At 43.1% G+C, this 15459-nt stretch overlaps 1 protein-coding gene across 2 annotated transcripts in view; it reads right to left on the reverse strand.

Annotated features, from left to right (window-relative positions):
* Window positions 1-15459, reverse strand: part of Dpysl3 (dihydropyrimidinase like 3) — a 104949-nt gene that overhangs the window by 12865 nt on the left and 76625 nt on the right. For both annotated transcript variants that reach the window (XM_008825239.3, XM_008825240.3), the window contains exons 3-8: window positions 15229-15413; window positions 12962-13126; window positions 10074-10135; window positions 9126-9206; window positions 4927-4995; window positions 1862-1982 (exon numbers count right to left, since the gene is read on the reverse strand). In XM_008825239.3, the coding sequence (XP_008823461.1) occupies window positions 1862-1982; window positions 4927-4995; window positions 9126-9206; window positions 10074-10135; window positions 12962-13126; window positions 15229-15413 (683 nt within the window). The remainder of the gene's footprint in view (window positions 1-1861; window positions 1983-4926; window positions 4996-9125; window positions 9207-10073; window positions 10136-12961; window positions 13127-15228; window positions 15414-15459) is intronic.

The raw sequence follows: 15459 nt of genomic DNA on the forward strand, positions 1-15459 counted from the left end.
AGGAGGAGGAGGAGGAGGAGGAGGAGGAGGAGGAGGAGGCAGTGATTCAGAAGGAAATGCTGTCTCTCACTAAGTTGATTGGTATTAAGTTTCTCTGCATCAGCATCATGGGCCAAGGATATGCTGAACAGCCTTGTAAATCGTTAACTTTGGTCTTCTGCTTTACACCATCAAAGTTTGCATAAGGTCACATTCTAGGAGGTTGCATAGCCAGGGTCATAGAAAAGATTTGCCTTGTTTCAACCGCAATCAATTGGTAATGAGTCCCTAGAATTCCAGGTAGGGAGAAATTCTAATGCTTCTGGTCTCACTAGAAAAGATCCATGATTAATAAGTGATGTCTGCCACAGTGATTCACATATGTATCCCTGTTTAATGGGATGGTAGTAACAAGGATTAACACAAATAATCACCAAACTAAGGAATATAAGATCACTAAAAACAAAGTGAGTTGAACAAGAAACTCAGCTATAATTACAAGAAGTATATTCTTAAGAATGGACAAAGTATTTCTTGGCATTATGTTTAGGATAAAAAAGAAAAAAACAATAAAGTTTTTCATTATACCTGAATTTGAACACTGACCCTTATAGCTGGTTGCAATAATTTCTTTCTTCAAAATAGGGTGATAATAATGCCCATATTACATGCCTTAGAGTTCTTTGAGAATTCTATATTTAAAATACTCATTTCAGTGCTGAGCATAATACTAATCTTCATTACATTGTAGCTTTTGTGTGCATGTAAGTGTGTGTGTGTGTGTGTGTGTGTGTGTGTGTGATGCTAGGGATCAGCCCAGGCTCTTGTGCATGCTACAGAAATGCTCTAACACAGAGCCCCACACCACCTCCAGCCTTAGGTTGTAGCTTTCTAATATAAATTCTGAGCAGCAGAGTGCCTATAGAGTACTACTGTTGGTAGATAATGACACTTTTTGGGACCTAAACAGGAAGAAGGTCAGAAGGGATAAGTAGACCCACATTCTCCATCTCACTGCTGGAGATATATTCTACCTTCCTTCAGAATGACTGTCCATGAGATATGCATAGCTTCAATGCCCTCAGTTCTCCCTCTCATCCTGGAGATACAGCAGAGGACAGAAAGGCAATGACATATAGCACTGGGCTATGAAGTTCATGGTGACAGGTCCGTTCCACTCCTTTATAAAATAACTTGTGCTAACCTGTGTGATCACATGGAGTGACCACCCCTACCCCTGTGTTCAGACTTCAGCTCTGGCCAGATGACACTATCCCTAGAGCAGGCTTTGATCCAGGGAAGCACACAAAAGGTCAAGACAGTCAGTATTCTTTGGACTTTTGCTGAGCCATTTCTCCATCATGTCCTGCACCAAGAACTCGGGGCAACAGAACCCTCCCAGTATCTATTATTTTCACTGTTCATATGGATCGTAAAACCACCAGGGAGAAAAGAGAACCAAAAAGGAAAAAGCGTGCTAGAATACTAATGTCACTGCTGAAATCCCTCAATATAAACATGTGCCAACCAATAATTTACTTTTTTGATTCCTTTTTTTTTGTTTACTTTTACACGCAGCATAATCTTGACTGGTGTGTCCATTTACAAAACAGATAATGTGAACTGACGATAAACAGCTGGAAAGAGAAAGGAAGATGCACCAAGTCTCAGAGGAACTCATTCATTCTTTGATAGTTTGGGAAAATCATTTAACCTTCTTGAGCCCCAGTTTACTCATATGCCAGATGAGAGAAACCTCAGGACCACAGATGTGGACAGACACCTCCTAGAGAAGAGGCACCATTTATATTACAGGGCAAAGCAGGTGGCAGGGGCTGGCATAGTGCAGCAGGGACTGGGAGATACTGGGAGCAGAAATCACCTTTCTTCCTGGCTTGTGAGATGAGATCAGCTGCGCTCTTGCTCATGACCTTGGTGACATAGAGGGGGCAGTTGGTCTGGCTGGCGATGGTGATAGCTCGGAACACAGCCTCAGCTTCCAACTGAAAGATAAAATCACCAGGAGTCAATGGAGCAAGAGTCTCTCACCCCTTCCACTTCCTGCCTCTATAGAAGGTGACAATGCAGTGCTGTCAGAGGCTAAGAACCACACAGTTACATCTGGAATTAGATGGCCTGGGTCTGCTTCTCTGATACACCTCCTCCACGTCGCATGACTTTCATGCTTCTCAGTGTCTTTGTCTCTCAACAGAGAAAACGGGAGTGTAGCATACAGCTGTGTCTAGGGCAGTGCCTGGCACACAGTAGGTATTGAGAGCTCAGAGCTTTCTTAGCCTCTCCTCTAAGAGGAGGTTATCATAAAGGCTGACCCTGAATGGAAGTCTCGGCAACCCAATCTTCTCAGGGCAGATTCTGTGGAAAGACGTGACCATGTCTTTCCAGAACATGGTCACATCACATCATGGTCACATCACAACACGGTCAGGTCTAGAATCACCACTGATGGCAATCAGGTACCATAGTGCATCAGGGATTTCTTATAGGAATAATTCTCAAGCTTCACAGCACAAAGACTTCTTTTATTATTGATGACTTTGATCCCATCCCAATATGCTAACTAACCCAGCTGCATTTAGTAAGAAAGAAGTAATTATTTTCCCTGTATTTTATTAGAGTAGGGTTGAGAGCTCAGCTCAGGCTCCCCTGAATGGACTGAGTATAAATCCAGATTCTACTATTTACAAATTGAATGAGTTCAGGTATATCACATGACTTCCCAATGCTTCTGTTTTCTTGTCTAAGTGGGGATAATAATGGGTCCTGACACCTAGAGCTATTCTGAGGATTAAATGATTAATCCTTGCAAGTAATTAGCCTGCTCCTGAAGCAAGGCACATGTCCCAGGAAGGCTAGCTACTGGTGTGATTACTGGTCACAATTTCTGACCAGTGTGAAGTGTGCTATTATCCAAACCCTGAGTCCAATTCAGCCTGGAGTAGAGACATTGGTCCTTTTTTCTTCAATTAACTGTCATTCCTTTTTGCACGAATATGATTTTCTGGTTAGCCTGGGAGACCAACCCTTTAAAAATCTACTCCAAATAGTTTGCAGATGTCCAGTGGTTGCATACTGCAAGTTAGTCACTCTATGGTGAATGCGGCTCAGCAGGCAGGCATAAGGAACTTGGCTGATTGAACTGACATGCCCCAGAAGGCCCCTGGGTGCAGGTGAACCCCTCTGAAACCCCTTGAACTGTGTCCTGGAGTCTCTTCTTTGTACCTGCAGCTCTACTCTCTGAACAACATCACATGAGATGGTGTCTCTGGGTAAGCTCTGAACTGAAGAGGGGCTGGCTTCTCCTGTGCTCTCTTTCCCTTCATCTACTGATCACTTCAGCTCCCCATGACCTCTGCTCTGGCTCTTTGCTCACATTCCTTCTCAGTGCTGCAGGTTTTCCACACTTTGACAACATGACTATCTTTGGAAGGTTATATCACTCTCCAACTTTACCCAAAAGAGCTTCTAGAGTTGTAGAGATTTGCAGCTGAGAGGCCTTTTGACTAAAAAGGAGACAGGACTAGGAAAGGTTGAGGTGGCGGGGGTGGAGCGAGGTTGAAAAACAAACCAAGGAGCAAAAATAGACTTTGCTGTGAAATCCCCTGGCTGCTGTTAAAGAAAATCTGTCTTGCCAGCACATCCCCACAGTGACCAGCATTTACAGTCTCACCAACAGTGCTGACTACCCTGGCCTGCTAATGCCACATAAATGATTTTCCAATCCTTCAAACATGGTCAGCCAGTGGCAGGCCTTTTCTGAGCTTCAGGTCCATTGCTGCACAATCATGGCAGCTACCTAGAGCGGTAGCAAGGGTAATGAGTCCATGCACCCAGTTAACCCAGTGCCAGTTCCTTAGAAAGGGCCTGGTTTTAAGGGGACAGACTGAGAATTGTGTTTGACTGGAGTTGTAACAATAAATTGTATCAAATGATAAGTTCTAGAAAGCTGACCAAGTCTCTGTCTCCATCTGGGAGCTCCTAATACAGTGTATTGAGTTTGTAAAAATGTATATCATCTTTGTGATAGAGAACACTTTTCTATGTGTGTGTTACATTTTAACTTTTTTAAAGGCTCTAGAAGAGATGGGAAATGGAACACAATTTTTTTTTCTGGTTCTGGTTCCTTCTTCAGTGGAATTTGGGATGACAGGATAAGGCACAATTAGTTTCAGTGACATGAGAAGCCTTGAATACACTGAAGGTACCCAACCAGAGCCAATCGGCTCTCAGACTGCTGCGCAGCCAATTGCAAGCTCTGAGCTCTGTCAAAGTGACCGATGTGAGACACGGAATCAGTCACTAGTCACACCTTTTATTCATTCTGCAGCTGCTAACACACAGATGCATATCCTCATTCATTTCATAAATGGGAAACTTCCATTCCTGACTGTAACCACTGCTATATGCAAATTAATGGGCATAATGCCTATGGAAAGTCCAACCTCCTGCCCATACCCTCAGTGCTTTGCAAGACTCAAAACACAATGTGACATGAGAGAGTGAGGAGGAATAGCTCCAGTGTTCACGAGGATTGAGAAAGGAATTAGACACAGTACTCCCTGGAGTCTGTGGAGTACACTGCTGCTGGGCTATCTGAGATCACAGTGGGAGCGGGCACTACCTCCACATTCCTTTCAGTTTTCTCACTGTCCCTTGAGTTAGTGTCAACCAGAGGAGGTCTGTGAGTGAAATCCTCCCACACTGCTACCCGGTGCTCTCAGATTCTTACCGCCATTCAGTGACACTTATTCTTATACTGTGTGTGGCTGTGGCTCAGGAGAGTGAGCCAGACAAAACCAGGTGTAAAATGAGTAGCAGGCTGAGGACTGTGACTATCAGAGTCTCCAAGAAAAAGTGAAAAAGAGCCCCTGCTGCTGAGGCTTGTCTCTCTCCTTATCTGGTCCTGCTCCTCTACCCTGTCAAACTCACCTCCTCTGGTCTGCTCAGAACATGGCCTTCTGGGCCAGTAATCCCCATTTCCAACATCCGTGCCTGCTCCTAAAATAAGAAAAACAAAATGGAAAATATTCTTTGGTGAGCTGAGCCAAGATTTGGAAAAATTATATCTGTGTGCTCTGGCCTAAGGATGCACTCAAGGGGGAAAAAAAGGAATAAAATGTATATGCTGAACAAATACATTCATTTTACATTTGGAATTGTAAGACAGAATCTTTAAAAAGTTGACTGGATTCTTTTTATTAAAAGGAAGATAGTCTGTTAGGGTATTCAACTTTTGTCTACGTTACCCATAAAAATGTCACTTCCTCTGTGACACTTCAGAGACCACAACTTGTGTAAGTGCACTTGCTCCACTTGTCTTGTTCAGACATACACTTGAGTCGTATCTATTCCACAACACGTGTTGACCATCTGCTCCATGCTAGGTTCTGGGTTTAGGACCTGAATTAAAGCGATGGGGAACCATGTTCCCTAAAGTGTGGTTGCCTATCACTTGTATCAGATTCACCTGGCTGCTTTTGTACATATGCAGATTTCCAGGCCTATTCTGGCCTTATTAGAAGATAGAGGGTTGAATTGTTTTACTAATTGCCTCTGGATTTGAGTGCTTTATATCCATATATTGAATTCACGGGTTCGGTATTTAGCTAGGCAAGATCATGCATCTTAACAGCATTACCTTAGTTACTATTTCAGTCAAAATTGTGCTGTTTGAACAATTGCAGAATTATCTCCTTCTTATGGCTGACTGTTAATTTTCCTCACACTTTTTCTGGACAGCTTTTATGGAGAAGCACATGGTTGGTCAGAGAACATGGGAGGTGCTAATTGGGACTGACAGAAATCCTGAGCCACCATTATTTTCAGTTGTGCTGGGTTTCACCCTGAAATTATTAAGGACAGTTCCTAAGAACCTCTGCTTGGTGATCCCAGCCTAGGAGCCTGAAGATCTTGGTAATGCAGGAGATACGACAGCTGGAACAAGCCTGTCTTATCTTGTAATTATGAGACAAATAGCACAGAAGGATTCTGAACAGCTGGAACGAAAACTTCCTTTTTGTTAGTAATGTAAATCAAGAGGAGTGATGATAAAAATGCACATTTGTGGTGGTTAATCTCCATGGTCAATTTGACTGGATTTGGAATCACCTAGGAGACTGGGCTGGAGAGGCATACATTTGGGTATGACTATAAGAATTTATTGAGGGTGAGTCACACCATTCCATGGGCTGTAAATCCTGACAGAATGAAAAGGAAAAGAGAAGAAAGTCAGCAGAGTGCAGGCATTCCTTCTTTCTGCTTCCTGGCCTGACACAAGGTGAACTGCTGTGTTCCTGCCTCCCAAGATGGAGTAAGATCTCTGAAACATGAATCTGTACTTTAAGTTGTTTCTGTTAGGTAACAAAGGTAATGAACACAACACACCATTAAAAATTCTCTTAAAAAAAAGCTCAGAGGATGATTTTTTTTCTGGCAAAGCACCCCTGATTTGTATTCTTATCATCCTCTTTTATTGAAATCTGGAATAAACACGATTTCTTCCAAACTCCAGTGAATGGTCCACTCTGATGAGCCTCAAGTCACACAAGGGTTAAGGTTTACAAATAGAGTATCTTCTGTCTTATATGACCATGGTCTCTGTGTTCATGTGTGCTGGGTTAACAGCATGAAGCCGGCTCAGAAGTGGTCTCCAGACACATTCTTCAAGGGGTCATACTTTGAAAACACATTTCTGAACTCTATCAGAATCAGAATCAGAATACCACTGAATCAGAATCTCTGAGATCTGGAAAATCCAGTGTTGCAATGCACCCTTCATGTTGAGAAGTCCTATTCTACAGCCAAGCTTGTCCAAAGAAACTACTGAGACTACTCAGTCTTTCGTGATGCTCCTACAGCTGGAAGATAAATGGTATGTAAGGCCCCATTAATGCTACCTCACAAGGGAGCAGGGGCTCATCACATCTATAATGACATCACAGCTCTGGTCACATCACAACTGTAGTTTGCTCCAACTAGGAAAGGGGCCATGATTTTGTTGTTGTTGTTGTTGTTGTTGCTTGGTTTTGGTTTGGGTTTGTTTCTCCACCTTCCCTTCCCAAGGCTTGAAACATAATAGATGTGAAGTACATATTTCTTAAATGAATGGTTAAAGATGCTGTCCTCTCAGCCTACCTTGCCAATTTGAAGTTTTTGGAAATTGTCTTCGTTTGTACTCAAAGCAGCTTTCTTGCTCTTCTCAGTTTTGCAGAAGTAGAGCACGAAACCCTGGGGCCAGCAGCTGCCCTCGCTTACAGGATATGATACAATCTTTCAGCTCAAGCTGAATTTAATAAACACACACAGACACAAGAAACTCATCCAAATGGGAAAATGCCCTGATTCTTTTCCTGACTGAGAAGAGATCTTCCCAAGGGAAGGAAAGGCTGGGATGAAAGGGGAATCCAGGGAATGCCTGTGCTGAGGAGCCACAGGGGAAAGGAGCCAAGCAAAGGAGCTCTGACCTGGAGCACTGTTTCAGCTACAAGGAGCTGGAATAGGAGCAGGAAATTTGAACTCCATGGCAGAAGAGGGAGAGCTGTCTTCTGGGTACTAGACTAAGCACATGAAGAAAGAGGAGTAGTAACAGTTCCCTCACCATCAAGTGCCTCCCTGGAAAGCAGGGCCATGTACCCTCTGTGGAAAATGATTTCATTAAGTCTGGGGGTTGGAATGTATCAGGAGGCTGATTAATTAGCCTTCTTAGTCATAAGGCAGAAAAACTGCAAACTTAGCTCATTCACAAGACATTGCTGAGAGTCTTAAATCATAACAGCTACAGCTCTGCACTATGGAATATGAAGAGCAAGGGACCCCAGATACACAATCTCTAAGTAGAGATGCCCACTGGGGCTATGTACTAAAAATCTGGGTCTCCCAATTATTCACTGTGACCCTTGAGTCATTGATGGCATCCCTCTGAGCCTTGATGTTCTTATCTACAAAATAGGCAGGGTGGTGGCATCTTGAAAAGTTGGAAGAAGGCCTAGAAAGAACATAGCAGCACATAGCAGCAAGCTCTCACTAAATGGTACTTACTATTAGGAAGCTAATGGGTCTGAGACAAAGGCTAGGTTGAATACTGCTCCTGTACCTGGTAACCATATTCACCAAGTCCTGGGTATCTTCTGAAGGGAAGAGGTAGCACTACCAGAGTGAGAGATGCAATGCCTGTGTTTGGGCTCACCTCTATAGCCTAGTGCCTGGCATGATGTATTCACGACATACTCTGAAAGAATAAACAGTGGTTCTTGTTGTTCATATCATCCAATGGACTGAGCGCTCTTTCTCTCTCTCTCTCTCTCTCTCTCTCTCTCTCTCTCTCTCTCCCCTTTTCTGGCTGACTCCTCCTAGTAGAGGCTGAGTGTGTCTGAGAAGCAAAACCCTGCCTATGACACATCTGTGTACCTATTCCATAAAGCAGCACAGGAGATGGAGAGGGAATTAGTTTACTTCCTAAAAAAGATCAATTTGGGCCTTGGGGCCCTCACTTTCATCATTCTTTCAGCAAGTTACTCAATACAATTTCTAGGAAACCAGAAGATGTCTGATCCCCACAAGACCCAAATTCATTATTATCTAAGGCTGTGAATTCTGTAGTCTTGCATCAGATTTCTGGCTTCTGAGAAATGCTGCCTTGGGACAGAGACTGTCATGTAGCTTTGACTCACTTTCAGCAAAGAACCAGCATTGCTCTCCCACACCAGGCAGGGCTCAATTTGAAATCTTCCTCTTCCAGGATAAACTTTATGATTCCCAGGCTGGTCAAACCTCTTCTTCTTCTGTAGCTCTGTTTAGTTTCTCTTCACTTGTCTTCATCCCCTGCTACCCTACCTTTTTCCTTTTCCATACAGACCATGAATGAGGCTCTTTGTGTTTATTTTGTTGTTGTTTTCTTCTTCTCAGACAGGGTCTTCCTATGGCTGGCCTTTAACTTCCAATGAGCCTCCTACCTCTGTCTTCCAAGTGCTGCGATTCCAGCTATCTGTGAGGCTCTCTAGCATGGATGTTGTTGTTAGCAGTGTGCTCAGGGAGGCACATTTGGGGCACTTGAGGAAAAGTTGCAGAAGCAAGATAACTGATGGGATGCAGACCCACGCTCACACAGAAAGTATACTTCATGGCATTACCTGGGCAATGATATCCCCGTTCTCAGCATGAACTTGAGCAATGGCCCCCAGTTCTCCCAGGCAGGTGAAGATATCATAGAGCTGAAATAGAAAAGAATCTTTCTCACCTTCACAGTCAACTTTAACAGCTTCTCATAAAGGCTGATTGCTAAAACCAGAGCCAAAACAGTGGATTAAACCAGAGGAAATCAGTGAAGAGGGCAGAAGTAAAGACTACAATATGTGTCATCAGAGAAGGCTACAGTCCAAAGAAACTCTGTGTTCTGTATATATGAAGGACTGGCCATGACTTCTAGATAGACAGGACCAATATCTAACAAGTCCTTTCTCTGACATACGTCTTTAATGGAGTAATTGCCATTGAGCTGAGATACAGCTTCTGAACTCCCAAATCCCTTGACAGGCTGGTCAACAAACCTAACACAAATGCTGAAACTCTTCCTCTGAACCTTTCAAGACAAACTTACCTTCAGAGCCTTCCTAAGAGGTATGGGCACTAATTTCTTGTGTTTCTCCTGGTAATTTTACATCTATCTAAAACAAACATATCCACGCTTTCCTCGGGAGAGGCAAACTGCTGCAATTATGACAGGAAAGCTGGCACAAAGAGCAGGAGGCTGGTGTGATCTTATGAGGCAGAGAACCCCACATTTTCATGGACTTGGTGAGATGTTTGGAACTTGTTCAGTTGAAGTAGGTATGGCCTTCATCTTACCCCTCAGGACAACTGCTGCCAGTAGAAATTCTAGCTCCCATCTACTTTGCCACAGGGACCCTGCCCATTACCTTCTTTAAAATGCAGTGTAGACTGCAAGTGCTTCAAAACACAGTCTGGTACAGCGGTCTCCCACACTGACCACAGTGACTCATGTTTCAAGGAATAAGGTCATCAGCAGCAATAGAAAACACATCCAGACACCTCAAACCACATAGCAAATGGGTTGTTACCTCTGTGTTGGACACTTGGTACAAATCCTTGTAGGCCATATAAACCATGAAGGAGTTAACCCCTGCAAGACAAGGAAAGGAAGGAAAATAGGAAAAAGACATTATCACTAACACTGTCATCTCACCTCACTCACCATGGGTCTTGAGCACATGACTCAGGCATCTGTTCAATATAAAGGAGGTATCCCATTCTGCATCTCCCAAGAGCATCTTTTTATGTCCTTTCCTACCCTATAAAATCAGAAGTTCCTAGCTGGTATCATAGCACAATGGTCTGTCTGTGCCTGTCTCTTGCCCCATCACTCAGCACTGTAGCCCAGATTAGTACCTCTGAAATTGTTGGAGGCAGCACAGCAGAAACCAGAGAATTCGCTCTAACACACCAGTTGTGTGCAGACACTAGGGGTTGCAATGCCTGGACTCACTGCAGTGATCTTGGAACACTTAACTTCTGGGCTTTACTTTCCTCGGCTGTAAACTGGAAAAAAAACCTCTACCTCATAAGGCTGCAGTCTCTACTAAAGGAGACAAAACTTTAAAGGAGGGATCTTAGACCCTGTGAGGCAGGCATTTGATCTCCAGAGATGGGTTTATTTCACTGTTTAGTGAATGACTGTTACATACAGGGCTGCATGGTGAAGCATTTGAGAGAAGAAAGAGGACAATGAAACTAACCTTAAAAACTGTTTTGGAGCCAGGCCAGGTGGCACAGGCCTGTAATTCTAACACTGGAGAGTAGGAGGCAGGAGGATTGCTATGAATTAGGCGATATAGAAAGCACCAGGCTGGCTAGGGCTATACAGTAAGACTCTGTCTCAAAAAAAAAAAAAAAAAAAAAAAAAAAAAATAGGCGATATAGAAAGCCACAGGCGTGCCAGTGCTCTACACTAAACTCTTTGCCAAAAAAAAAAAAAAAACCTGCTTCTGAAATGGAGCAGGTACTCACATTGCATGTTTCTGTCACTAAAACCGTACCTTTGACCACACACACACGCACACAAACACACACACACGCACGCACGCACTGTATGTGTGTGTGCTTTCTGTAAGTAGACTATTCCCCCTCCTTTCTCTACAATCTGTTTAAAGTATGAAATCCAAAGTCAAATCTTGCTCTGTTAATCTACAAACACTCCTTATGATTTTTATAATAAAAGGGTTTGGGCTCTAAACTACATTTTAGGAACGATTCTTCCACACTAAGTTATCTAAACTTCAAATGTAAAAGTAAGATAGATACAAAATCTGACCTCAGGGAACTATTGGAGTGACTGAGGACAGAAAAAAAAAATTGTACTTTATGCTTTAAACATCAAAGCCGTCAGCATTCTAGCAAAAGAGCTATTTGATTTTCGCCCAAAATAAATAGGTAGGTGAAATAGCAGAACAGAAAATAATTTTAAGGAAAGGGGAATAATTTTTGTCTTTAACCATTAGGGTCATCTCAGCCCACAGTCTCCCCAGCCAAAAGTGGATTGCAGTTCCAGAATGTCCCTACCCAACCTGGGTCAGTGCAGGGCAGTTTCCCACAACATTATCAGTCCCAAAGGCCTCCAAGTCACCCTTGGAGTGCCCCAGGCCCTGTGTGGTTGTTAAAGTCACTGAATTTTCTACTACAGTTGAGATGCTCTTTTGGATAGGAGACACAGAAGAAGGAGGGGCTAATTTCAGATTATATTTCACCAAAGCTCGGACAGAGTTTATGTGGTACAGCAAGAGATAGAAAGAAAACCTCCTCATCTGAGGGTGCATCCTCTCCCCTCCAGTGGAGACAAATGCTGTTCTTCTAAGCTTCTAGCACTCGTGTCTAGTCTACTGATATGACCACATGTCTTGCATGGGTTTTTAAATATTTTATTATCTTTATTTTATGTATATGAGTGTTTGCCTTCATGTATGTAAGTGTATCACATGTATGCAATGTCCACAGAGGCCAGAAGAGGGTGTCGGATCCCCTGGTACTCGCATTATGGACAGTTAGTTGTTAGTCACCATGTGGATGCTGGGAATTGAATATAGGTCTTCTTGAAGAACAGTGATTGTTCTTAACTGCTGAGTCATCTCTCCTGTCGTTTTGAGGTATTCATTTGCCGCTTTATGCATTGGATCCCTAGCAGAGACCACTGCTTATACTTCCCTGGTTTCCCAGGCTGCCATACAATTCTGAGCGCATGGTACTTATTTGCATATTCACGTGCATGCCAGTGAATGTTAAATGATGATCAGAACATAGAAAGAAATGGAGACCAGAGAGATGGCTCAGTGGTTAAGAGAACGGGCTGCTCTTGAAGAGTACTTAGGTTCGGTTCCCAGCACCTGCATGGTGACTAACAACCATCGGTAGCTCCAGTTGCACATGATCCAACACCCTCTTCTGATCTCTGCAGGCACATTACACATGCACTTTTACATGCATGAGGGAATACACTCATACACATAAAATAATAGTAAAAATAATAAATTTAAAAATAAATAAGTGAATAGAAATTAATCATCTCAAATTTGCTAGCAATGTGGCCTCAAGGACAATAAGGTATTCTTGCCTCAGTTTCCTCTTCTGCAAAATGGGTGGAGGTGAAAGCATTATCTTTGGATAGATCTACTGCTTACTGAATATGATCCTGGGCAGTTATTCTGACCCTCAGCTTTTGTATCTGCAAAGTGAAACTAACAATGTCTATATCATGAGGATCCTGTAAAAAGTAAGGTTGCATAAATAAAAGCTCCTGGAACAAAGTAGAATCCTCACACTCAACACTCATGCTTAAGGTATCAGACTAAGTCAGGGGAGCAACTAACACGAGAGGGATGCTGTGGGAAGGGCAGGAGTGCTGTGGGAAGTGTGAATTGGTCCAAGAAAGGAGGGTGGAGAGGATGATTGGGCTCACCTTTGTCCTTGATGAGGCTTTGCACTTCCTGCTTGACGCTGTCGTTCCAGTGGGTGATGTCCACATGCAAGGCATAGTCACAACAGCTTTTCCCATCAGCCCACTCACGCCACTTTTCATAGGCCTCGGTCAGGCTGGACTCAGGCTCAGGTACCACATGGTCAACTGAAAGACAGAAGCCCATATGGATGATTCAGATACGGCTTTGTTCTCCCTCCCAGGCCTGCTCCTGCTTGCTTAGTTGTGGGTTTACAACCTCTATGTCCCCAGCATAAGCATTTCCAGTGCCTTCTACCAGGTTGATAATCTAAATGTCTCTTAACTATGGGTTTTGAGACAAATTATTAACTTTTCTAAACTTCAGTTTTCCTTCTTTAAAAGGCTTGCTAAGTGAGCTTGGCAATAGGTTGCAATGTTTTCTGAGTTTGCTATATGATTAGGTGATAAAAATGCATGCAAAATGACTCACCTGAAACCTGGCACAGAGTAAGTAGTCAATAAATGTTAGTGATCAATGACTGCCTGGTATATACTGTGATTTCTAGGGCTGAGTCACTGTTAGTGATAAAAGTTGTGCTCTTCTCTGAATGGAAGACATTTTCTACATAAGCCAGACCTAAGTGGCCATGATCCATGAATTTTCTAACAAGAATCTGTTTCTTTGAGGCCAGATCTACTCTTTTCCCTGCAGCCATGTATAATACAGCTACTGTTAGTAAAGGCAAGGCAAAAGGTAAAAGTTACACTCTCATCAGTGCCCCATGGGCAGCTGAGTTAAAGTGTGAATTGGTTCAACGTTCCTGAGAACAACATTGAAACACATACCCAAATATGCACATTTTTTATATCTGACTCAATCATTTATCCCTATGCCTAAGAATTATTCCTAGGGAAATTAGTTGCAGCTGTCAGCCAAACTTTGCGTCTAAGGATGTGTTAATATATGTATACGTGAATGGTGGATGTGGCTGAAGTCAAATAGAGAAGTCTAGCTAAACACATAAGTTGTGATGCCTTCACAAAGTGATGACTAGTCAGCAATTCTAAATATTGTGGTAGAATAAGCACAAATGACTAGAAAGATTCATAATAAATAATTAGGTAAAAATGGCACATTAAAACACAGTAAAAATATCATGATCCTATTGTTAAGTGGGGAAATAATATTTAGCCAACACTAATGGTGAGTAAGATAACGTGAATTCATTGCTCTCTGCCTACCTGGGCTTTCTAAATTATCTATGAAGAACACGGATGCGTCTGCCATTCTTTCATCTACATCTCTGAAATTCTTTCTGCCTAATGTAGAAGACTAAGCATAAGGCACATCACAAGCATGAAAAACAGACCCAACTCCTGGTCCAGATGGCAGCCAGCCAAGCCAAGGTCACGCATTTCCTCAGCCTTCTATCAAAGGAACCCACGTGCACTTATCGGAAAGCAAATACACACAGCTACATTTCTAATGTCTTCAAGGACACCAGGGCTTTCTCGGGAAGACAGCTGCTGAGAAGTCAGCTGGCATCCTCCCATGGCTGGAGGAAACTCAGGCCTCCCCGGATTACACCTTTTATGGCCTTGCAGCAATTTTCCAGGGCTTCCAGATTCAACTAGCTGAAGCTAATCCCTGTTGGTGGTTCAGTCAAAAGGAAGTTCAAAATAGATGGCAATTCTGGCCCAGGCTGTTTTGTGCCTGTGGGTAGATGTATACGGTGTTAAATAAGCAGTGTTCTGCCTGCCCAAGTTTGAGGGTAGCTCTGGACTAGGACCCTATTCATTGAGATCCCTTTGGACAGGAAGGTCTACCCTAGAATGCTATTGGTTCAGTAACCCAATGGCATGTAACTCCTAGATTTCTCTGGAATCACAAGTTACCAGAAGCAAAACAAAAACAAAACAAAGATAAACAAATGAACAAATAAAGGAAACCATTCACAGCTTGCCTAATCTTAAAGACACAAATTGCTCAAAATACAGCACAGACCAAATAGCACTAAATCCACTGAAACCCACAAATCTCCCAAGAACTGCCAGTCTTGGTGATCATTCCTTCTGACTTATCTTCTTCTTGGTCTCTTTCAAGGATCTCCTCTGTGTAGCTACAGGAAGCTGCCAGTTTCCTCAGAACAACCTGTTTCCTTACACCCCCAAAGACAGAAGTTCCACAAGCCAAACTTACAGAAGTATGCACAGTATCAGTATTATCAGAGAGCACTGTGCTCAGCTCCCACCTCTGTACCAGCAACATGTATAATCCAAGGACTTACTGATCATGGTGGTACCACCGGCTAAGGCGGCCTTTGTCCCTTGGAAGAAGTCATCCACTGTGGTCATACCCTTGTAAGGCATCTGGAAGTGAGTGTGAACATCAATGCCTCCAGGGATCACCATCTTCCCATTGGCTTCGATGGTTTTTACACCTCCAGGGACAATCAGATTGTCTCCAATTTGCCTGGAGAGAGAGAGAGAGAGAGAGAGAGAGAGAGAGAGAGAGAGAG

The sequence above is a fragment of the Nannospalax galili genome, unplaced genomic scaffold, assembly GCF_000622305.1.
Source record: "Nannospalax galili isolate Female #2095 unplaced genomic scaffold, S.galili_v1.0 scaffold128, whole genome shotgun sequence".
In the NCBI taxonomy this organism is placed as follows: Eukaryota; Metazoa; Chordata; class Mammalia; order Rodentia; family Spalacidae; genus Nannospalax; species Nannospalax galili.